The sequence below is a fragment of the Capricornis sumatraensis genome, chromosome X (genome assembly GCF_032405125.1).
Source record: "Capricornis sumatraensis isolate serow.1 chromosome X, serow.2, whole genome shotgun sequence".
NCBI lineage: Eukaryota > Metazoa > Chordata > Mammalia > Artiodactyla > Bovidae > Capricornis > Capricornis sumatraensis.
In genome coordinates, this window is record NC_091092.1 from 130,814,675 (window position 1) to 130,838,863 (window position 24,189).

Consider the following 24,189-nt stretch of genomic DNA (forward strand, 5'->3'; position numbering starts at 1 on the left):
GGAAGCTCCAGTATTTTGGTCATCTGATGCTAACAGTTGACTCATTGGAAAGTCCTTGATGAACGATTGAGGGCAGAAGGAGAAGAGGGCGTCAGAGGATGAGATGGCTGGATGGCCTCACTGATACAATGGACATGAACTTGGGTAAACTTCAGAAGATGGTGAGGGACACGGAGGCCTAGCATGCTGCAATCTATGGGGTCACAGAGTCAGACATGACTGGGTGACTGAACAACAATGACAATATGTTAATATAGGAGTCGATTTGACCCCCTCTAAGCCAGATATCAGCAAACATTTTCCATGAAAGATAATATTTCCGGTTTTGTGGGCCAGAGGCCTCTGTTTTCCCAGCTCCTCAACTCTGCTATTGTAGCCAGAAAGGCACCATAGACAGTATGTAGATGATGGGTGTGGCTGTGTGCTAATGAAACTTGATTTATGGATGCTGAAGTTAGAGTTTCATATAACTTTTTGTTCCATTTAATTTTAATGTGTCATGAAATATTCTTTTGATCATTTCTCAATCATTTAAAATGTAAAAACAGTCTTAGCTTGGGGACCGTACAAAAATGGACACTGGGCCAAGATGTGACCTGTGGACCCTGCTTTCCTGACCTCTGATCTATACCTTAGCTCATTTAATCCTCACAACCACCTGCAAGATTTTTTTAAATGTTGGCATATTTGAATATTGATTTTAAAAATAGACTATTTTTTTAAAAGCAATTTTAGGTTCACAGCAAAACTGACCAGAAAGCACTGAGTTCCCATATACCTCCTGTCCCATACCCATGGTGTTCCCTGTTGTCAACATCTTGAACCAGAGAGGAACATTCATTCGTTAGTCAGTGAACCTACACATCATTATCATTCCAAGTCTACAGGTTTCATTAGAATTCACTCTGGGTGTTACACATTCTGTGAGTTTGGACAAATATATAATGACCTGTATCCACCATTATCGTATCATACAGAATAGTTGCACTGCCCTAACAAAACACTCTGTGCTCCTCCTATTCACCCTTCCCCAATAACCCCTGAAAACCACTCATCTTTTTACTGTCTTCATAGTTTTGTCTTTGCAGAATGTCATATAGTTGGAATTGTATAGTATGTAGCCTTTTCAGAGTGACTTCTTTCAGTTAGTAACATGCATTAATTTTCCTTCATGTCTTTTTGTGGATTGATATTTCTTTTTAGTGCTGAATAATATTCCAAAGGAATGGTACTTTTTATTTCATTTCACAGATGAAGAAACAGGTACAGCTTGTACAGATCTGACTACAGAGCCTGATCTCTTAAACATTTTACTATGCCTCTGAATCTTAGAGAATTTTGACTTCTTATGATGAAGTTTGTCACGTGAAAGTTGGGGTAAATGTAACATCAGGGTAATGAAGTCAGACATTTTGCTTGCAGAAAGTATCCACAGCTTCCTGAATATTGACATGAAAGAAAAACCTAGACGATAAGACTTTGTTTCAAATGCTTAGATAGAAAAGGTGCTTTTGAAATTTTGGTTCAACATACTCTTTGCTTTACTGGTTTAAGAACATGTTTCTCTTCCCTGACCATTAATTTTATTACCTTTCAGATTATACCTGGGTGCTGGCACCCAGCCACTCCTCTGCCAATGAAGTACATCTTGGTCACTGGTGGGGTCATCTCGGGCATTGGTAAAGGGATCATTGCCAGCAGTATTGGGACGATTCTAAAATCATGTGGACTCCGAGTGACTGCCATCAAAATTGACCCCTATATAAACATCGATGCAGGCACTTTTTCACCTTATGAGCACGGTATGAGGGAGAACCCCTCCCCCCCACTCCATAAAGCACTGGGTCAAATTGCAGTTCTTTCTTGTATCTGTGTAATTTTAAGATAGCGTTCCAGAAGTAGAGTTGCTGGATCATTTTGGATCTGTGAAGGTTCTCATGGTTATTGATACATTTTTAAGATTGCTGATGACATTCCAAATTAGTCCACACTTTTGGAAAGCAGTATGTGAGCATACCATTCTCACTGTACCTTTTGTAGTGTGGATTATTGTTTTTTTTTATCATAAAGGTAATATATTTCTCAACATTTCATTAAGAAAAAAAATGAGACAATATAGACTATATTGACAATATAGAATGACCTAAAGAAAATAAAAATCATCTATTTCCCACCACTTGGAATAATTATTATTAATGTTGAAATTTTTATGTATATATTCATTATTTTTATTTATTTATTGGCCACACTGCACAGCTTGCAGAATCTTAGTTCCCTGACCAGGGATTGAACCTGTACCCCTGCACTGGAAGTATGGAGTCCTAACCGCTGCACTGTCAGGGAATTCTCTATACTAATTATTTTTTAAAAGGCACAAGGCCTTACATACTTTCCTTCTAAACTTTTCACATACAAGCAAGAAAGTGTATAAATCATATGTGTACCACTTGATGAAATGAACATACTGTGTTAACAGCCCCCAAATCAAAAAACAGAAACCCCCTTTATGTTCTTTCCAGTTTCTCCCCATCTGAAATGACCAGGGTAACCACTATCCTGTTTTCTAACATCATAGATCAGTTGGCTTATTTTTGAGCATTAAATGATCTGAATCTTACAGTCAGACTAGTTTTTAAATTGAAGTATACTTGACTTACAATATTTCAGATGTACATCAAAGTGATTCAGTTATACATTATGGTGGTGGTTTGGTGATTTAGTCACTAAATCATGTCTGACTGTTTTGACCCCATGGACTGTAGTGCACCAGGCTCCTCTATCCGTGGGTTTTCCCAGGCAAGAATACTGGAGTGGGTTGCCATTTTCTTTATTTATATATATATATGTACACACTTTTTCAGAATCTTTTCCAGTATAGGTTGTTACAAGATATTGAATATAGTTTCCTGTGCTATACAGTAGATCCTTGTTGCTTATTTTATATACAGTAGTGTGTACCTGTTAATCCTGAAGACATTTTAATAGATTCTATACTTCTAAAGGTTGCACAGAATCTGCACAATAATAGGAAATCATTTCCAATTTATTGATATTATAAGCAACACTGTGACCAGAAACTTAAACAATTTTTTTAGCATAAATGTCTAGATACAGAATTTCTGATTTGGTGGTTAGATTTGTTTTTTAGGTTTTTTAGTTTTCTTTTTTAAAAAATTTTTTATTTTTACTTTATTTTGCTTTACAATACTGTATTTGTTTTGCCATACATTGACATGAATCAGCCACGGGTGTACATGAGTTCCCAATCCTGAACCCCCCTCCCACCTCCCACTCCATGTCATCTCTCTGGATCATCCCCGTGCACCAGCCCCAAGCATCCTGTATCCTGTATCAAAGATAGACTGGTGATTCGTTTCTTACCTGATAGTATACATGTTTCAATGCCATTCTCCCAAATCATCCCACCCTCTCTCTCTCCCACAGAGTCCAAAAGTCTGTTCTATACATCTGTGTGTCTTTTCCTTTCTCGCATAGAGGGTTTTCATTACCATCTTTCTAAATTCCATATACCTTTGCTGAATACTATTCTTTTTAAACTTTACTAACCTGAGAGTAAATGAAAAACCAAAAAAGAGTATCTCATTATGTTAATTTAGATTTCTTTGATTTTCATTTTGTTGGTGAAATGGCTTATTGGAGTCTATGGTAAACCATATATTTATTTGAAACCATCATCCAACTTCCTTCTGTGAGTAAACTTCCACACCCCACTGACTTTGGCCTTTGGCCGCATAGGGTAATGAACTCTTCCTGGTTTGTTTGGAACTTTCCTGCTTTTGAAATTGAAAGTCCTGAATCCTGGGAATACTTTTACTCCTGGGCAAACCAGAGAGGTCAGTCACCTTATTTGGCCATGTGATTTGTTTTGCTCTGTAGGGTTTTAGTGAATATGACATATGCCTTGTTGAAGCATATGCGATGGCATAATTTCACTCAGTCCATCTTGTGTTTCTGCCCTCTGCTGTTCGAGCTGCCTGCCCCATAGAGAGATTTCTCCTTCAACCCAAGTCCTGGAATAAGAAGACACAGGGTAGACTCACAACTGACCCACAACCCCTACATCACATGAGGGAGAAATCAGTAGATGTTTTATAAATTGCTGAGATGTTAAAGTTGTTTGGTAGGCAGCAAAATTGACTAACGCATGTGTTATAACAATTTTCCTTTGGATCTTTAAAAACGATTTTCAGGAATACTTTGTGCAGAGTATATTAACCTATACTTACCACATGAATATATTTCTACCCTGTTTGCAGTTTGTCTTAATATTACCTCTGTTTGCTGCTGATAAATTTCATTTTACTGTTTATGTAACTAAATGTATCCACTGTTTCCTTTATGGTTTCTGCCTTTGATGTCACCTGTTAGCTTCTCTGACCCAGAAATATTTAAATATCTGTATTTTCTTCTGGCATTTTTAGAGTTTCATTTGCTTTTACTTTATTTTTTTCTTCCAGTTTTATTAACATACAGTACTGTATATGCTTAAGGTATATAGCATAATGATTTGATTTATATACATCATGAAATAATTATCACAATAAGTTAAGTGAATATCCATGATCTATCTCATACAGATGCAAGCTTAAAGAAATAGTGAAAAATTGTTTCCTTCGTAATGAAAACTCTTAGGATTTATGCTCTAAAAACTCTCATATAGAACGTAGAGTGGTGTTAATTATATTTATCATGTTTTACATTTATATCTCTGATAGTTATTTATATTATAACTGGAAGTTTGTACCTTTTGATTGCCTTCATCCAATTCTACACAGTCCTACCCCTGCTTCTGGGAACTACAAATCTGATCTCTTTTTCTATGAGTTTGCTTTTGAAGTATAATTGACTTATAATACTATGTTCCTGGTGCACAACATAGTGATTGGATGTTTTTTACACATTTCAAGGGCTTCCCAGGTGGCACTAGTGGTAAAGAACCTGCCTGCCAATGCAGGAGACATGAGACGCGGGTTCGATCCCTGGGTTGGGAAGATCCCCTTTAGGGGAAATGGCAACCCATTCCAGTCTTCTTGCCTGGAGAATCCCATGGACAGAGGAGCCTGGCAGGCTACAGTTCATGGGGTCGCACAGAGGGACACAACTGAAGCACCTTAGCATGCAACACTCATAGATTTCAAAATGATCCACCACCATTTGCTTTTACTTTAATATTGTTAATACATCTGGAATTTAATTTGATGAAAGATGAAGATGAGGTTAGTAACTATTCCTAATCACAGTTATCAAAGATTTCATCCTTTCTCCATTGATTTGAAATACCACCTTTTAATATACACTAAATTTCTCTCTTATTATTCTGTTCTGTTCAGATCTCTTTGTTTATCCCTGACCACCATATTATCTGGAGTAGGAAATGGCAACCCACTCCAGTATTCTTGCCTGGAAAATTCCATTGACAGAGGAGCCTGGTGGGCTACTGTCCATGAAGTTGCAAAAAGTTGGACACAATTGAGCATGCACGCATACACACACACACCATTTTAATAGCTATAGCTTTTTATTATCAAGTAAGTCAGAACTTTCCCCATTATGCCTTTTTTCCTTTTTTTTAACCTCAAAATGTTAGTTGTCTTTAAGACTAACTTCAGAGACCTTTTATCAAACTTGCCCTTTAAATTTATGAATTAATTTGGGGAAGAATTAAATACTGAAATTATTGACTGGCCTATTCAGGAACTTTATAAGTGGCTTTCATTTTATTCATACCTGCTTTTATGTCTCTGAAGTAAAATTTAAACTTTTCTTCTTATTGGTCCCATACATTTCTTGAAATTTATTTCTGTGTATTTTACCTACTTTGATTTGTAATGATATCTTTTTTTTTCATATATTAAATTCCTTTATGTAATAGGGACCTTTTGGGTGTATTTTGATTTTGTGTAGAATTTGTTTGTGCTATCTTATTTCATATTTGTATATATTGAAATATATAAATATATATACATATATATTTCAATCTTCCTATACTCATTGTTATTTTATGAGGGCTTTTATTTTTATTTACTTTTTTGTGTTTTATTTTGGTAATCACATGTTTTTCTTCACTGTCAAGTTAAAAAAAATCCATTGGAATTTTTATTATAATTCCATTAAATTTAAAAAAAAAAAGCTTTTTGAAGACATGATCTACAGCTTTTCTTTTTCTTCTGTGTTTATGCTAAATTGCTTCAATCATGTCTGACTTTTTGTGACCCTATGAACTGTAACCCTCCAGGCTCCTCTGTCCATGGGATTCTCCAGGCAGGAATACCCGAGTGGGTTGCCGTTTCCTCCTCCAGGGGATCTTCCTGACCCAGGGATCCAACCTGCGTCTTTTATGTCTCCTACATTGGCAGGCGGGTTCTTTACCACTAGTGCCACTTGGGAAGCCCTTCTTTTTCTCCTAGGAACATAATAGATACTACTTTTAAAATTTAAGAATCTAAAATTTCAAGACCTTTGCTGTATACCTGTATTATTACCAAACTGGACTTGGCCTGAATTAACTAAGAGATTTCAGAGATCTTCCCCTATTTGTCAGAAGTTAAAATGATGAAAGTACAAAGACTTTCCCATAGATCGGTGATTCCTAATAAATATTGGAAAGTAGAATTTGAACTAGAAATGGAATTTGGGAAATACAAAATATTGGAGTTTCATTATTTTGTTGTTTTGTCTTTAAAATTAGAGATCTTTCAGATCCCACTGGTACCTTATGAGGAATACATAAATGAGAGTATAAAAGGCTTCAGATTAGGTTCAGAAGCTAGCCAACCTTCCTTTTTTTATTTTTTATGCTGTGAACATCTAGAAATAGAAGTAAATGATAGAATTTCATTAATCAGGGAGAGGTTCATTTCTGGCAAGGTGGCATTAGGACATTGTCCTCCAAATTGATGCCCTTAGTAACACTGGAGACCCAGACGCATAACCAGTAGTCAACACAGGTGCCCGTAGTGTGATTAAGTCTTCATCTATATCCTTCTTGACAGTGCTGTTGTGCAGGTGGTGGCTTATTGCTCACTTTCTTTTTGGCCTCAGTTTCATCAAGTCGCCCTGTGGGCTAATGGAGGCTCTGCTTTTCATCCACTGTCTGTTTAATAGTGTCTTTACTCAAGATGGGAGTCAATGAAAATTTTCTTATGCCAATTTCAGAGTCTAGGATACTGATGCTTCGAAGTCAGTTCCTATTTGTTTTTAAAACTGCTGTTTGAAAGTCCCTTTCTCATATGGTATATGATGAGTTTGGAAAAGCTAAATCTTGAAGACAGAATTTCAGTAAGCATTTAAAAACTACCATTATAGAATACTAGAATTTTTCTAATGCATTATCATGGGTAGATTAGAATTACTCAATTTTCCCATTAAAATAAGGAAATAGTGATAAACTATGGCTTATAAATGTCTTTTACCAGCTTTTTAACATATTGTGTTCATCTTTGGAAAATAATCTACTGGAAGCAAATTTTTAATTTTTACATTGCCTTTTTATCCCAGGTGAAGTGTTTGTCTTAAACGATGGTGGAGAAGTTGATTTAGACCTTGGAAATTATGAAAGGTTCTTGGATATTAATCTTTATAAAGACAACAACATCACTACTGGGAAGATATATCAGCATGTGATCAATAAAGAGAGGCGTGGCGATTACCTGGGGAAAACAGTACAAGGTATTATATTCCACAAACACTAGAGGGCCCTGTTGGCTGAGCACTCACTGCTTAAAATAGACCTAAAGATGAGGAGGTCCCTGTGCTTTACAAGCTTCAGTCCTTCTCAGATCCCTCTGTTCTTTTCTTTCCTTCTTTTTCCCCACCTCCAATTTTATTGAGATATAATTGACGTACAGCACTGTATAAGTTTAGGGTGTATAGCGTAATGATTTGACATCATACAATAACTTTAGTGAATACCCATCATCTCATATAGATGCAAAATTAAAGAAATTTGTGATGAAAGCTCTTAGGATTTACTCTTTTAACTTATATAACTTAGAACCATGTTAATTATTAATATATATAATTAATATTGGAGAAGGAAATGGCAACCCACTCCAGTGTTCTTGCCTGAAGAATCCCATGAACAGATGAGCCTAGTGGGCTACAGTCCATGGGGTCGCAAAGAATCGAAATGACTGAGCACACACTCACACATCCATTCCCCCCACCCATAACCACAAATCTGATATATTTTTTTCCCTGTTTGTTTTTTAAGTATAACTAACCTACAAGTAACCTATGGGGCTTCCCTGATGGCTCAGATGGTAAAGAATCCACCTGCAATGTGGGAGACCTGGGTTTGATGCCTGGGTTGGGACAATCCCCTGGAGGAGGGCATGGCAACCCACTCCAGTATTCTTGCCTGGAGAATCCCATGGACAGAGGAGCCTGGGAGGCTACAGTCCATGGTGTTGCAAAGAGTTGGACACGACTGAGCAACTTCACAACCTACAACACTATGTTAGTTCCTGTTATATAGCATAGTGATTTGGTGTTTCTGTACATTTCAAAATGATCGCTACGGTGTCTATTACCATGTCACCATGCAAACTTCAAGTTTATCCTCCATGTTCCTGATTATATTTTCATCAGTCTTTTCTTTGTTACTAATGTCATTGTTTCCTTTAGCCCCCTTTTCTGCCCTCTTTATCTTTCTCTAGCTTTTATTTATGAAATCCATAGGGAATCTTCATCACATATCTGATTGGGTGTAGATCTGAGTCAATTTTTGTCTGTCCTTAATATGTTCTTTTTCTACTTTTTTCTTGAATCTTTGCATTGATGATGATTACTTCCTTTTGAAGAATAGCGGTGGGAAGGAACATGGGATTGAACAGGAGGGCAACATGATGACTTTTTTCACCAACCTTTTCCACTGGTCACATGTTTCTGTCAGGTTGGTTTACTTCTACAAAATATCAGATTGATTCTAGTGGAAGCACACAGTTCTTTTATTAAGCAGACACTCCCAAGACATGGGAGCAGACCAACAGCAAAGGGGTGGTAACAACTCCCACTTGGCTTCCGTTTTTATATTCTCTGTCTCCTTCTCTTGGTTCTGCCCTATGCAAAATAGGGCTTGTACCTACTACCAATCAGGAAAGGGAATGCAAATTGGCATACACACAAGGCTGATTGACAGTTGCGAGTTACATAATAACAGGCTGTATTGTGCATGTCCTTCCCGTAATTCAGTCTGTTATAATCAGATGTATGTATGTATAGAATATTTATGAACCCTTAAAGCTGGCTATGGTTACTTGAGGACACAGCTGTGCATCAAGGGCGCATGTGCTAGAGTTGGAGAAGCCACTGTGATTATTTCTGTAGCATATTGTGAGCTCTCCTGGGTGAGTCTGGGTTGGTGTTTAGACATCAGCTTGCATCCTTTTCACCTAGACCACCCCTCTTGTTCATGCCTAACTTCCTACCTAACAATTCTGATTATTCTCTTTTGTCATCTGCAACTCTTGCCCCTTGTATTCGTAAGTTCCTATGTGGTAGGGAACAGGCTAGCAAAGTAATGCTCAAAATTCTTCAAGCCAGGCTTCAGCAGTGTGTGAACCGTGAACTTCCAGATGTTCAAGCTGGATTTAGAAAAGGCAGAGGAACCAGAGAGCAAATTGCCAACATCTGCTGAATCATCAAAAAAGCAAGAGTTCCAGAAAAACATCTACTTTTGCTTTATTGACTACATCAAAGCCTTTGACTGTGTGGATCACAGCAAACTGTGGAAAATTCTTCAAGAGATGGGAATACCAGACCACCTTACCTGCCTCCTGAGAAATCTATATGCAGGTTAAGAAGCAACAGTTAGAACCAGGCATGAACCAACAGACTGGTTCCAAATTGGGAAAGGAGTATTCAAGGCTGTATACTGTCACCCTGCTTCTTATATGCAGAGTACATCATGTGAAATGCTGGCCTAGAGGAAGCACAAGCTAGAATCAAGATTGCCAGGAGAAATATCAATAACCTGAGATAGGCAGATGACACCACCCTTATGGCAGAAAGCGAAGAAGAACTAAAGAGCCTCTTGATGAAATTGAAGGAGGAGAGTGAAAAAGCTAACTTAAAACTCCACATTCAGAAAACTAAGATTATGGCATCCAGTCCCATCACTTCATGGCAAATAGATGGGGAAACAGTGACAGACTTTATTTTCTTGGACTCCAAAATCACTGCAGATGGTGACTGCAGCCATAAAATTAAAAGACGCTTGCTCCTTGGACGAAAAGCTACGACCAACCTAGACAGCATATTAGAAAGCAGAGACGTTATTTTGTCGTCAAAGGTCCATCTATTCAAAGCTATGGTTTTTCCAATAGTCATGTATGGATGTGAGAGATGGACCATAAAGAAAGCTGAGCACCAAAGAATTGATGCTTTTGAACTGTGGTGTTGGAGAAGACTCTTGACAGTCCCTTGGACTGCAAAGAGATCCAACCAGTCAATCTTTAAGGAAATCAGTCCTGAATATTCATTGGAAGGATTGATGTTGAAGCTGAAACTCCAATACTTTGGTCACCTGATGCGATGAACTGACTCATTGGAAAAGACCCTGATCCTGGGAAAGACTGAAGACAGGAAGAGAAGGGGATGATAGAGGATGAGATGGTTGGATGGCATCACCGAGTGGATGGACATGAGTTTGAGCAAGTTCCAGGAGTTGGTGATAGACAGGGAAGCCTGGCCTGCTGCAGTCCTCAGGGTCGCAGAGTCGGAAATGACTGAGCGACTAGACTGAACTGAACTGAACTGCATGGTAGGGTAAAGATGCTAGTTTCCCACCCCGTTTAAATCACCTTCAAGTTGAAAAGCAGGTGGGAAGTAGATAAAGAAATTGGACAGATGGAGCTCAAAAGATCAGCTGTGTTACTGCTGACACTGGATGGTGTGGCTTAGATCTCAACTATTGATGCAGTTGTGCTTTCTAATAGTTTTCTTCTATTGGGAAAACCTGCGGGAGGGAGAGTTTGCTGCCTCATACCAGTCACCTCCCCAAATTAGGGAAAGGGCAAGGTCCCAAACGTGGACCTGCAGTCTGAGTGCCTGTGCTGCCCACGTGGAGGGAGAGCTGACTTACCCAGTCCTCACAGAAAGGAGTTGGGCTGGGCATGCTGCAATGGGTCGTTCCAAATGCACCAATCAGAGACGACTTCCTCCCACCTCGAGTGAGGGGAGGGGTGCCTGGGAGCCCCAAGGGCTGGTGGGGCAGGTGACTGACTTGACAGGCGCTTCTCCGCATCAGCTCCCCAGAGGCCACCATTTCTCCTTCTTACGTCGTATTAGGTTAGTTAATTAGAAACAAAAACACTTTTTTTGGTTTCTTTGGCTGAGACCAGCAGCTGTAGGCTTGCTCAGCACTTAGGTAGCCCAGGGCTTCGTGCTCGTGGAGATGCCACCTTTTAGCCTCTTCAGCTGAGAGTAGCCGCTGCGGGCCTCTGGTCAGCCTGCAGGCCTCCTCTACATCCTCTCAGTGACTGCTCCCCACTGGGTGGTGGGCTGCCCAGGGTTTGCAGGGCTGGGCCACTCTGCGTCCTTCTTTCCCTGGGAATTCGGCATTCAGCACCCTTAGCGGCCCTCCTTGCACAGTTTTTAGTTGGCATTTTAGGTGTTTTCTAGTTGCTTCAAAGATGGCACTTCTGCTCTGTGTTTCTCTGGGGTTGGTGGGTTTCAAGAGAGATGGCATAACATTTAAATGACTAAATCTCTGTTGGGTCAGTGATATTAATTTCAGTGACATGGATAGTAACACTAGGCCTGGAGCTTGTCTCATTTGCCAGGTGGCTTTCAGGTTATTTGGGAGGTCAACAGACACTAATACATTCATTTCTCATAACCGTGACACTGAAATACTCTTTTGTGCTAATTATTACCTCTTTCTGCAGTTGTCCCTCACATTACTGATGCTGTCCAGGAGTGGGTTATGAATCAAGCCATGGTGCCCGTGGATGGTCATAAGGAAGAGCCCCAAATATGCGTTATTGAGGCAAGCATGGAACTTTCTTTATAAGTTTGTATCCTTATGAGTTTAAAAAAAACTTTTTTTTAAAAAAAATGGAACTACTGAGATTTTTATTTTATTTGTTAATTTTTTTTGTCTGCACCCTGTGGACATGTGGGATCTTAGTTCCCCAACCGTGGGTCAGACCTGCGCCCTCTGCCATGGAAGCAGGAAGTCTTAACCCGTAATGGTTGGACTGCCAGGGAAGTCCCTTCCTTAGAGGTTTTTAAGCAGCTGATCTTCCTTCATTCAAGGAATGTGAATAGATGGTATCATGTGTGCTGGACACCCAGCTAGGAGGTGGGATTATAGCATGGAGCGATATAGGTGGTCTTTGCTCTTTTGGTCACAAGTCAGTGGGCAAGCTTGGCTTAAACTGGATGAGTACTCCTGGGGTGGGCATGCGCCAGTCTGTAAGTGGGGACCAAACAGTTGCAGAATGTGTTCTACTCAGTGCTATTTGCAAAATGCTTTGAAAATAAAGACGGAGTTAGGGAAGTCCAACCGCAGAGGTAGTTTGGAGGTGAGAAGTGAGTATTAGCTGTTTAAAAAAAGAGCATAGTATTTTTACTTGCCACTTGTTCACTGCTTCCCTTCCTCTCAATGTGCAGAATGAGAATAACATCCATGTACTCCTTATCTAAATGTCAGTTGATCTAACTGCCAGGCAGGAGAGGAGAATAATGAACACTTTTTGTTTCTTAGAGGCAGACTGCCCAAGTTCAAGTTTCTATCATGGCCCCCAAACAGTGTTTGGCTTAGTGGTTAAGAGTCTGGAGCCAGACTGCTTGGGTTCATAGCCCAGCTGGATCACTTATCAGCATGGCACTGACACACACACAAAACTCTGAGGTGGAAGTGAGAAGGAGTGCTGGAGGGCAGAGAGGGAGAGTACACTCTCATTTAACCCTGCGAGGGTCTATAGATACTGTTAGTAGCTGGCTGAAAAAAGAAGCAAAAGTATCTCAGGTTAGTAACCAGTAGAATCAACAGTTAAGATTGGGATCTGGGGATGGGGTACCAGAAAGCTGTATCCTCATCGGTCACAGCAGGAAGTACACCTACATCCTTGAGCTGGGGTAAGTCGCTTCAGTTGTGTCCGACTATTTGCGACCCTATGGACTGTAGCCTGCCGGGCTCCTGTGTCCATGGGATTTCCCAGGCAAGGATACTGGAGTGGGTAGCCATGCCCTCCTGCGGGGGATCTTCCCAACCCAGGGATCGAACCTGCATCTTTTATGTCGTCTGCATTGGCAGGCAGGTTCTTTACCACTAGTCCCACCTGGGAAGTCCAAGAGGGTGCCTGAAATGGTTTAAGTCAAGAAAGAGCCGAGCTGGATGAACTTTGGTTTAGAGATATGGAGGTCACCAGAAGAAATCCCAACAGAGAAGTTAAAGAACTTGTTTTGGGAATCAAACTTGGGAGAGGGAAGAGTGGGGCAGGGAACTCTTGCTTTTTATTGTAAGTTCTGCTGTACAATTTGTTTCTTTAACTATGTGCATGCATTGTTTTAATTTTTGAAAAAGCACAAATTAATGCCAACTGGAAGGTGCCATTTAACAATCTCAGTATCTTAAAGACCAGTCCAAGACTGATTTTATTCAAGCCCAGCAGAGGGATGGACAAGCCCTCACTCCTTTGGTTTACACTGATTATTTGTTGCAGAGTACCACCTTGTCCAGTACGGTAGCCACTCACCACATGGGGCTGTTGAACACGTGAAGGGAGACCATTCAAACTGAGGTGTGCTGTGACTTTAAAATATAACTGGACTTCAAAGACTTAGTATTAAAAAAAAAAAGAATGCAAAGCACCAAATAATTTTTTAAAAATTGGCAATATTTTGAAATGATATATTTTGAATATACTCTGCTATATAAAATGTAGTGTTAAAATTAATTTCTCAAGTTTAATTTTGCTTTTTTAAATATGGCAACTAAAAACTAAACTTATGTGCGTAACTCACATTATATTTCTGTTGGACTGTGCTGGTCTAGTGCTTTCACTGATTTTTGCTGTTGTTCAAGCAACAGGAAGGGGAAAGTATCTTCCCAGAATTGGTCCTGGGGCTCAAAAGTAACAACCAAGCCTGAACATTTTTTATAACTTTTCTATTGATTTTTTTCCTCACTTTTAGGTTTTGATAGGTGAAGGAATAGCTCTTTCTTAATCCCAGGAAAAGTTTGAAATGGTCATGTATATGAATGTTTTGCACTTTGTTCCTTGATTCTGCTCTTATAAAATATATATATATATATATATATATGTTTTAAATAATAATAACAAAAAAGAGAAGAGGAAATGTATTTTTTAAAATGTAGTTGAGCTGCTGCTGAACTTCACCAAAAAATATAAGCCCTATTTGGCCGTGGGAGAAGTCTTCCTAACACTTCCTTTTCATCTTCTTAGCTTTTCTAGCTATTGCTTTTTGAGAATCCTCTTTGAACAAAGCTTTTATACTGTGCCAAGTTGTCCTCAGCAAAACCCCTTCTCTAATCAACCTTGTTTATATTTGCTTATTGGACACAAATCAGGTATCCTTTTGGGTTCATTTTAAGTTGTGCTCAACAGTTGTGCTTGTGCACAATGTAAGATTTTAAAGAAAGACCACGAAAGCTGATTTTTAGTTTTAAACATGTAGAAGCTGTTGAAATGTCTCCAAAGCCTTTTTTTTTTTTTTTGGCAGATGAGCCCTTTGCTTCTTAGACCAGTGGAACTGACAGACTTTATTCCTATCACTGCAGGTCATCCAAGCATGAGCCTGGAATAGTTTACACCTGACTTAAAGGAATAAAAGATTTCTTCCTTTCCCCTCAAAAGGACTCCTTTACTTTTTTTTTTATTTTAAAAGTTGTCTTAGGGGGATTCCCTGGTGGTCCAGTGGTTAAGACTCTGAGCATGGAGGGAGCATGGGTTTGAGCCCTGGTTGGGGAACTAAGATCCCACATGCTTGTGTCCAATAAATAAAATAAAACAAATTTTTAAAAAGTTGTCTTAATCTTCTTGTATATGTATATTTAATTTTATTGAAGTATAGTTGATTTCCAATGTTGTATTAATTTCTGCTGTACAGCAGATTCAGTTATACATGTATGTAAGGACTCCTTTAGTTTTATTTTTCTGTTTTAATTAAAAATTTATGCAGCTTTATTGAGATATAACTGACATATAACATTGTATTCATTTTAGGTATACAACATAATGATTTGATATATGTATATATTGTGAGTAGATGACCATAATAAATTTAGTCAACATCCATCATCTCACATAGTTAAACAAACTTTTTTTCTTGTGATGAGAATTTTTAAGATTTATTCTCAGCAACTTTCAGAGAAAGATTCCTTTCCTTAAAGGTGAAGTGGACATGGCACATCTCATAGATTTGCTTGCTGCTGCTTCAGTTTCGGCTTTGCATAGATCTTAAAATGTTGTTATGGGTGATATTTTCCCTGTTGTATGGGAAGAGAATTAACTTAGGACTACTCTAGTAATAATACTGAAAGTTTCTGATCACAGTGAAGATAATGGTGAACCAAAGGAGAGGTAATGATACTTTCCAAATTGGCAGAGAGAATGCAGTACCAGTATAGGCCATGTGGGGGCAAAAGCAGATAATGTTTACAGTTTTTGCTTCCTTTTCTGGATTCCCTGCTTGTTCCCAGAATACCGCCCCCATCAAAAACCAGAAAATGTCTCTTTACGGTTTAAAGTGCAGACCTCTTTTTTTTTCCCTAATTTTTTTCCCCATTAGCTTCTGATACATTATAGTTAGGGAGCACTTAACACCCCTCACCGACCCCGGCCCCCCCCGCGACCAGTTTCCTGATTGCACGTTTTATTTCTTGGATTTTCATAATTAAGTTTGTCATTCACTTATAGAATGACCATATATTTCTGTCTGTTCCATAGCCAGGAGAGTTGAATTTTAACTTTGTTTTGTTATCTTAGTTAAAGTTAGTAAAGAATAATTTCTTCTGTAACAATGAAATCCTTGTACATCTTAGTTTGATCCTGTTGTACTTATGGTAACAGGTACTAGAATGCTGTGACCTAGGGCTTATATTAAATTTCGAGACCTTCTGTCCTGTCCTATTAATCTAAATTCTCAGCGCTGCCTGCAGGGCTCTGGGCTAGTGCTGGAGATACAGCAGGCAAGTTCCTGCCCTCAAGGACCTTACAGCCTAGTGGGGTAGAGAGATAGGAGTGGTGGTTTAGTCGCTAAGCTGTGTCTGACTCTTGCAACCCCATGGACTGTAGCCTGCCAGGCTCCTCTGTCCCTGGGATTCTCCAGGCAAGAATACTGGAGTGGGTTGCCATTTTCTTCTTCAGGGGATCTTCCCGACCCAGGAATCAAACCTGGGTCTCCTGCATTGCAGGCAGATTCTTTACCCACTGAGCTACGAGGGAAGCCCGAGAGATAGGAGATGAGAACGCAAATAAAATAATGGCACTCTGTGCTGTGTTACCAGGAAGGGCACAGACAGGGTGCTTTAGGTGTGTGGTCAAGGTTGCACTCTCTGAGGGGCATACAGCTCTCTGGGCTGAAGGATAAAAGGGAAGCAGGTGTATATGAAGAAGGTGAGTAGGAGGGCCTACGGGGCAGGAAGGAAGAGCATGGCCTGTCTGAGGACTTGAAAGGCCGGTGAGATTGAAGTGCAGAGGTGGAGGTGGGAGAGTAGGGGGATGGGAAAAGGGCAGGTGGGAGTGGGGACATGAGATGAGATTAGAGACATGTGCAAGGGCAAGATCATTCAGGTCCTTTTGTTAGCTGCCTAAAGGAGTTTAGATTTTATTTTTAGTGAAGCAGTGAGCTGCTGAAAGATATAAGCATGGAAGAGATGTATTCTGAATTTTAAAAGATCACTCTGCTGCTATATGACAAACAGTTGGTAGGACAGGAAAGGGTGGAAGCTAGGAGGCCATTAAAATTGGGGGCAGCCAACTTTGTAAAGGGCTAGTATGTTTAGTTTTGCAGGTGAGAGAGTCTCTGTCACAACTACTCCACTTTGCCTTTGTAGTGCCCAGGCAGCCTTAGGCGATGTGTGAGTGGGTGGGGCTGTGTGCTGGTACAGCTTCTTGTGTAAAACCAGGCAGCAGACCATCTCAGCCACCCTGGGCTTAGATGATTGCAGTAATCCCTGCAAAAGGTCATGTTGGCCTGGGTGTCTAGGGTGGTAGCGGTGGAGAGGTTTGCAAGCATATTTTGGAGGTACAGCTCACTGGATGGGGTTGGATAAGGAAAAGCAGGTGCATTGAGAATGATTTCCAGACCTCTAGCTTGAACCAGTTACTGGGAAGAGATGCTGTTGCAGAAATGAGGGAGGAAGCACCGAGATAAGCAGGCCCAGGGCTGTGGGGATCAGTTCAGTGTGGGACATGGTAAGTTTGAATACTTGCTGACCCATCTGAGACATCAAGGACAAGTTGGCTTCAAAGCCCAGTGGAAAGAGATGTCAGGGCTACAAGTAGATTTTGGACCCAGTCAAGTACTCGAAGCCAGGGAAGGTGGTGAATTCTGGGCTTGGGTCTACCAAGATCTCTTCTTTCTCAACATCCAGATCATTCCACTTAGTGCTCCAGTTTTATTCTTGCTTATTGTTCTTTGGCTCTGCCTTATTTTCCTCGCTCACTTCTGAGCTCCTCAGGAGCAAGCAGGTTGTCCTAAATTCTTCCTGGGGGCTTCTTTATAGTGTTGAGCCTGTAGTAGATACTCAAATGCTAAAGAACTAATTTAAAAATCTATGTGATAATCTTTGAGTATTTAAATGTGGTGAGGATGAATGGGTTAAAGTGAATTTTATCTTCGTCTAAAGTAAAATGCTTAAGTAACTTTATTGGCAGTACAATGTAAATTAAGTTAACATTTATCAAAGGATTACACTGTCAGGAATATTCTCAGGGCTTTTGGTACTATTTGTTTCAGAGAGCCAGCATGTTTTAATAGTAGTGATTTAATTCTGGTAGTACTACCATTACAGGGAGTCTGTTCTGCTACATAGAAGGGTATGTGTGTGTGTGTGTGTGTGGGTTCATGCAGAGATAGAGAGAGAATGCTATTTCACACTGGGCAGAGCCAGATGGTTCTCTCCTTTCTCATACTGTCACTGGATTTGAAATCTCCCTTCCAGTGGGACCACTGGTAGAAGCTAACTGATCTTACTCCTGGTGGTGTGTATTCTGAGTCTTTTTATCTGCTTAGAAATTCCCTTCTCTTTTCTTAAAGTGCTCCTTTTCTTTAAAAAAGTTTGTTTCAGTCTTGGTGAGATGAAGGGTTGATAGCCTTTTAGTGATCCCCCATTTTCAGGGGACTTTAGTTCTTATGCTTAGTGTATTAAGAATTGTTCTGTTAGGCTGTATACCACGAAATCTATATGATCTCTTGTGTCTTTTTTTCCCATTCCCAGCTGGGTGGCACCATTGGAGACATTGAAGGAATGCCATTTGTGGAAGCGTTCAGACAATTCCAGTTTAAAGCAAAAAGAGAGAATTTCTGTAATATTCATGTTAGCCTTGTCCCACAGGTGAGTTTTCCAGATAAGTATGTAGACAGCAACTCCTGTAGGTTTTCCTGTGATGCTCTGTTTATTCCACCTTTTAAATCAGGGAGCCATTCATTATCCAGAAGAGCCAGATGTCCAGCATACTGACAGTGACCTACTTCTTTTCAGCCCAGTGCTACCGGAGAACAAAAAACCAAACCCACACAAAACAGTGTCCGTGCACTGAGGGGATTAGGCCTGTCTCCCGATCTGGTGAGTTAAGGAGAGTGGGTAAGTTTTTTGCACTAGGACCTCCATTTCCTAACCTGTAGCATCATCTGAATCCTGGCTCTCAAATGGTTTCAGTGACTGAACTTTTTGTATCTGGGACCTGGGGAAGGTTTATTCCGTCATCATCAACTATTGCTTCACACATTTCTAAACTGGCCATCTGTTCTTCTCCAGGCCCTCATTTGATTGGCCACACTGACATCTGGGCAAGTGCAGTGTCCTGTCATTTGTGTGGTCCCTGGGTCCTTTGGAGAGAGTTGGGACCTGGGAGATTTCCCTCTGAGCCTGCTAGGTCGGGTTAGCCCTTTTCTTGTTTATAGCAGTAATCCAATTATGGCCAGTAGTCTAGATTGGGGTGAGCAAGTAAGGGCTTGCAAGCCTGCTGCCTGTAAAGGAAGTTGTGCTGTGACACTCTGCCACTCATTGTCCACATTTGGTTATAGCTGCCTGTGCACCATGGCAGAACCATTGAGGAGTCAGGGCAGCGACTGCATGGCTGCAGAAGCTAAAGCTTTTGCCATTTGGCCCTTTAGAGAAGCGTTTGCCTGGCTGGCTTTCTTCTTGTAGTCTTAGGAAGTAACATTTGTGAGCCTCATGTCTGTTCACCACATATGCTGTGACATTTCTTACCAGTGGATTTGTGGTGAGTTTGGTTACACTTGCTCGTATTAGTGCTCAGACCAATTTCTAGTAACCCAGTGGGATGCCAAGGATGGAGAAGTCAAGTCTCCATAAAGTCAAGTCAAGACTCGGTCAAGTCTCTCGGAGCAAGATTAACATAGCTTCCTCCTGAAAACCAATGGCAGTGTAAACAGCTCAATAATTCTCGCCTGCTAACCTGTGCATGACTGACTTTGACAGATTGTCTGCCGGAGTTCAACGCCCATCGAAATGGCTGTGAAGGAAAAGATTTCTATGTTTTGTCACGTGAACCCTGAACAGGTTAGTGCTGCTCTTTAGATTTGATTGCCTTGCAGGCACTTCTGCTGATGCCAGCGTTTTACACCTCTTAAATTATCGTATTACTTTTCACAACATTTATAAAAGCTTTGGGGGACTCATATGCAACTATGGCTCCCTTGCTCTTAAGTGAACAGTCTTGACTACTGACTCCTTAAATAGATGGTGTATTTCACTCCTTAAATTTTAATTATAGGTACAAAACCAGACAGATTTTTTTTTTTAACTTGCAGTCCAGCCTCTGGAGAGAGAACCATTTGAAGCCTGCTTATCGTCTCTTTATCTTGTCTTTTCAGGACACTTACGGCTTTTACTTCAATTTCTCCTTTGTACTTGTTACAGCTTAGCTCACCCCAAACCACACATTACAGTGACATTCACACTGTCACTTCTGATTACATCAATGGCCTCAGTTCAATTCATTGCTACAAAAACTACTGTGATGTAGGTTCAGGTCCTCTGTTCTGTAGGACTTTCCACCTGTGTATCTGAGAACTGGCTTTTCTTTTATCCACTTATCTCTGTCTCTTGTTTGTAATAAGCTCAAGCACAAGGGATTGGAGTTTAAAAGGTGATTTGATGGATGCTCAGGAAAAGGGTGAGGTTTGGCAAAAACCTTTTGTTTCCTTCAGATTATATCGAGGTTTTCTGAAGCCTAAAAACCACCTACTCAGATTTCTTGAGTCTCAGGAGTCAGGCTGATGTATTCACTGGCGGATGCTTCAGGGTCAGTGCACAAGTCTGAATGCCTTTGAAAAATGTGATGGCAGATTTAAAGCACTCGTCTGTATCTGTATGTCATCAAGCCATTTTTTTTTTTTTTGTAAATAGTACTTGGTATGGATATCACACACATTTTACCTGTTTTCTGAAATAGGAGGAGGATACAGCTTTTAGAGTTGGGTTGCCAAGACCTCTGAAAACAGATAATACAGTCCAAACTTTCAACCATGTGGAATTTCTTTTCTTTATTATTATTTTTTTTTTTTGGCTGCGCTGCATGGCTTGCAGGATTTTAGTTCCTTGACCAGGGGTTGAAGCTCAGCCACTGCAGTGAAAGCACCAAGTCCTAACCACTGGACCACCACGGAATTCCTGAGTTTATTTTCTTTATAGATTCTGAAGAATGTTCTATCTTGTCAGTCCACAGGCTAGCTTATTAGTCATTTTTTTAGTACATTGCTTAAAAAATTTTTTTTTATTGAAGTACAGTTGAGTTACAATGTTGTGTTAGCTTCAGGTGTACAGCAAAGTGAATCAGTTACATATATACATATATCCACTATTTTTTAGATTCTTTCTCTATATAGGTCATTACAAAGTATTGAGTGGAGTTTCCTGTCTATACAGTAGGTTCTTATTATTATCTATTTTATATTTGGTTGTGTGTATATGTCAATCCCAGTTTTCCAATTTATCTCTCTCCCTTGCCCCCCCCTTGCCTTACCTTCCGGTAACCATAAGTTTGCTGTCTACATCTGTCAGCACATTGCCTTTTTTAACATGAGTTAATTCTCCCATTTCTTAGTTCCTCGTGAACTTGCATTTAGAGCTCTTCTCACTTGGATTGCCGAGGAGGGAATGGAAGGTCACAGGCATCTCTGTGATGTGCTCTGTTACCATGATATTTGAAAAAATGTCTCTGGCCTGGAGGATAGATGAGTAAATAGCTCCACACCCCATGCCTTCCACTTCTGGGAGTTGTGGCTGTCCACAGATTTAATTTTAATTAATAATTGGGATGGAGCCTCGTATCAGTGACATCTTGGCACTTTGAATTGCATCAGGGAATGCACAGATGAGACACAGTTGTCTTAAAGATCAAGTTGTCGATGTCCAAACAGCTTAAGAACCCTTGGTTGGATAGCTATGGATTTGGAAAGACTGAACACAAAGAGTTTGCAGAACATTTCTTGGCCTTTATTTAGGATGCGGCAGACCCTTAAATGCCTGCCAGTAGCCCTTTATCTGTACTTGAGAGGATGGTGAAAGCTCATTAGGGTGTGAAAAACAACTGTACCACCTGGTATTTAAAAGAGCCTTTCTCCCCTCATAGGTGTAATTAATTTGACTGTGTTCAATGTGTGCTTATAAATTTACCCAAATGAAGGGCAGACAAAAAAGCAACTATAGTAGCAGCTACAACAAAAAATGAGTGAACGAACAAACCACATACCCGTACTTAGAGGACAAGGTGTATATATTCTAAGTCTACTGTCTAAACCTAGATTTAGGAGATGGTGCCTTGGGCCATGTGTCTTGGATACTGACATATAAAGCATCCATGTTCCAACACCAAATCTCTGACACCCCTGGGGTTCCTGCACTTCAACTCAGATGCTCAGTACCTGGAGTGAGCATCAGACTCTGTAGGCCTTTATAACACTGCCCTGCACTTCAGACACCCGCCACAGGTTTCCATTGTTCCAAGCCACCCCACTTCTGCCTGGCTGACTACAAAGTTGAAGCTTCTCGTAACCACCTCAGATTTGATAATTCTCTAGAGTGACTCACAACTCAGAAAAGTGCTCTGCTTATTACTATTTCATTATAAAAGGTGTAAGTGAACAGCCAGATGAAGAGACACATAGGGCAAGGTCTAGAAGAGTCCCAGGCACAAGAGCTTTTGTTCCTGTGGAGTTAGAGGGCGCCACCTTTCCATTACATTTCTATATTCACAGACGAGGATGCTCCCCTGAGGCCTGGTGTTCACCATTTTTATTGGGGTTTCATTTCATGGGCATGACTGAGTAAATCACTGGTCACCTGACTGCACTCGGTCTCTAGCTCCCATCCCCTCCCTGGTGGTCAGGTGGCTGAAAGTTCCAGCCTTCTAATGACTAGCTTGCTTTTTCTTGTGACCCCTATAATCCTAAAGTCATCTCAGTGCCAGCCTTGTTAACCTAACAAACTTATTCCTGTAACTTAAGAAATTTCAAACGTTTAAAATATGTGTGTGTATGTGTGTGTGTATTCTTTGTTCCTAGTTCCTGGCACAGGAGATATATATATATATATTCTACCGTAGCATCCATGGTTCCAGGTGTAGAATAATGACTTCAGTGTTTTGTAATTAGATGAAACTAACCTTGTGTTAATTCTGACTCCTGTTTAGGTTGCTGGGTTCTTGGTTTTCTTCTGTCAGTATAAATAAACTGCCATCTCTCTTGAGTTTTGGCTCATTCTTGTGTATGTTTTTGTGGCATATTTGAGTCATTCCATTAAATATGGTGTTTTATCATCATTAATCAGGTCATATGTATCCATGATGTTTCTTCCACCTACCGAGTGCCTGTGCTTTTGGAGGAACAAGGCATCGTTAAATATTTTAAAGAGAGATTGGATCTACCCATTGGGGATTCTGCAAGTAGTTTGCTTTCCAAGTGGAGAAATATGGCTGACAGGTACTGTGAAAGTAATTACTAATGTAATCTTTCTTAACTCTTGGCTTTGGGGGTAGGACTGAGGTCTACCTTAGAAGATGACTATGTAGCAGCCTGCTTTCTACCTGGGCATGTTTGGTTTGGGAAATATCTAAAGCTCTAGCATATTGTCAGGGTGTTTTGCTGTACTCTGAAGATTTGCAGGGCCCTTGATTTTGCTCTACTTAAAGAAAAGTGAATTGAAAGAACTTGGATTCCAGAATTTAAACAAGTTTTGGAAGCATTTTGATTTATTATTTAGTCTCTGAATATTTTAAACAGTTTAAAATGCTATAGGCTTTGTTTTGTTTTGCTTATTTTTAAGATTTGGCTAACATTCCTTGAAGGAAATCCTTCTGAATAGGAAGTTTTGGCTGCAGCATTGTTGTTCTCTCCTGCAGTTCCGAACTATCAGTGTTGGTATTAAAAACCCCTGATAGGTTTTAGCTTTAAGACAATCATATTAATTTCAGCAAGGTTTGTCTAATTTGATGTTGTATACAGAGGAAATCCCCATCGCCTATTTTCTTATACTAAATGTTGATGAGCCATGACTCCATAGACTCCTGGCTGCTTCACTTCTCATGTAGCTGAGGTAGAGGCAGTTGGTGCAGTAGTTACAAATGTAGGCTCAGTGTTGCTGAGGAGTGGATCTTAAAAGTTCTCGTCAGAAGAAAAACATTTATAACTTTGTGTGGTGATGGATGTTAACTAGAATTCTTGTGGTTACCATTTTGTGATATATTGAATTATCATGTGTGACTGGAACTAATTAATGTTATATATCACTTATATCTCAATTAAAAAAAATGTAAGCTCTGGTGTCGGGCACCATAGATTCAGACCCTAGCTTCTCCTTTCACTAGCTGTGTGAGTTTAGGCAGATTACTTAATCTCTTTGGGCTTGTTCTCCCATCTGTATATAACTAGGGGATGCTAGTACCATGCTGTGGCAATTTTGAGAGAAAATACTGTGGGCCTTAACTTCACATCAGGCACTATTGGCTA

General features: G+C 40.0%; 1 protein-coding gene across 1 annotated transcript in view; it reads left to right on the forward strand.

Moving 5' to 3' along the window:
• The first annotated feature begins 1,636 nt into the window (after positions 1 to 1,636).
• The window catches only part of CTPS2 (CTP synthase 2), a 103,907-nt gene continuing 81,354 nt past the window's right edge, over positions 1,637 to 24,189 (forward strand). The window contains exons 1-7 of the mRNA XM_068962428.1: positions 1,637 to 1,802; positions 7,519 to 7,689; positions 11,910 to 12,010; positions 18,434 to 18,550; positions 18,698 to 18,781; positions 19,661 to 19,741; positions 23,012 to 23,163. Of these exons, the coding sequence (XP_068818529.1) occupies positions 1,637 to 1,802; positions 7,519 to 7,689; positions 11,910 to 12,010; positions 18,434 to 18,550; positions 18,698 to 18,781; positions 19,661 to 19,741; positions 23,012 to 23,163 (872 nt within the window). The remainder of the gene's footprint in view (positions 1,803 to 7,518; positions 7,690 to 11,909; positions 12,011 to 18,433; positions 18,551 to 18,697; positions 18,782 to 19,660; positions 19,742 to 23,011; positions 23,164 to 24,189) is intronic.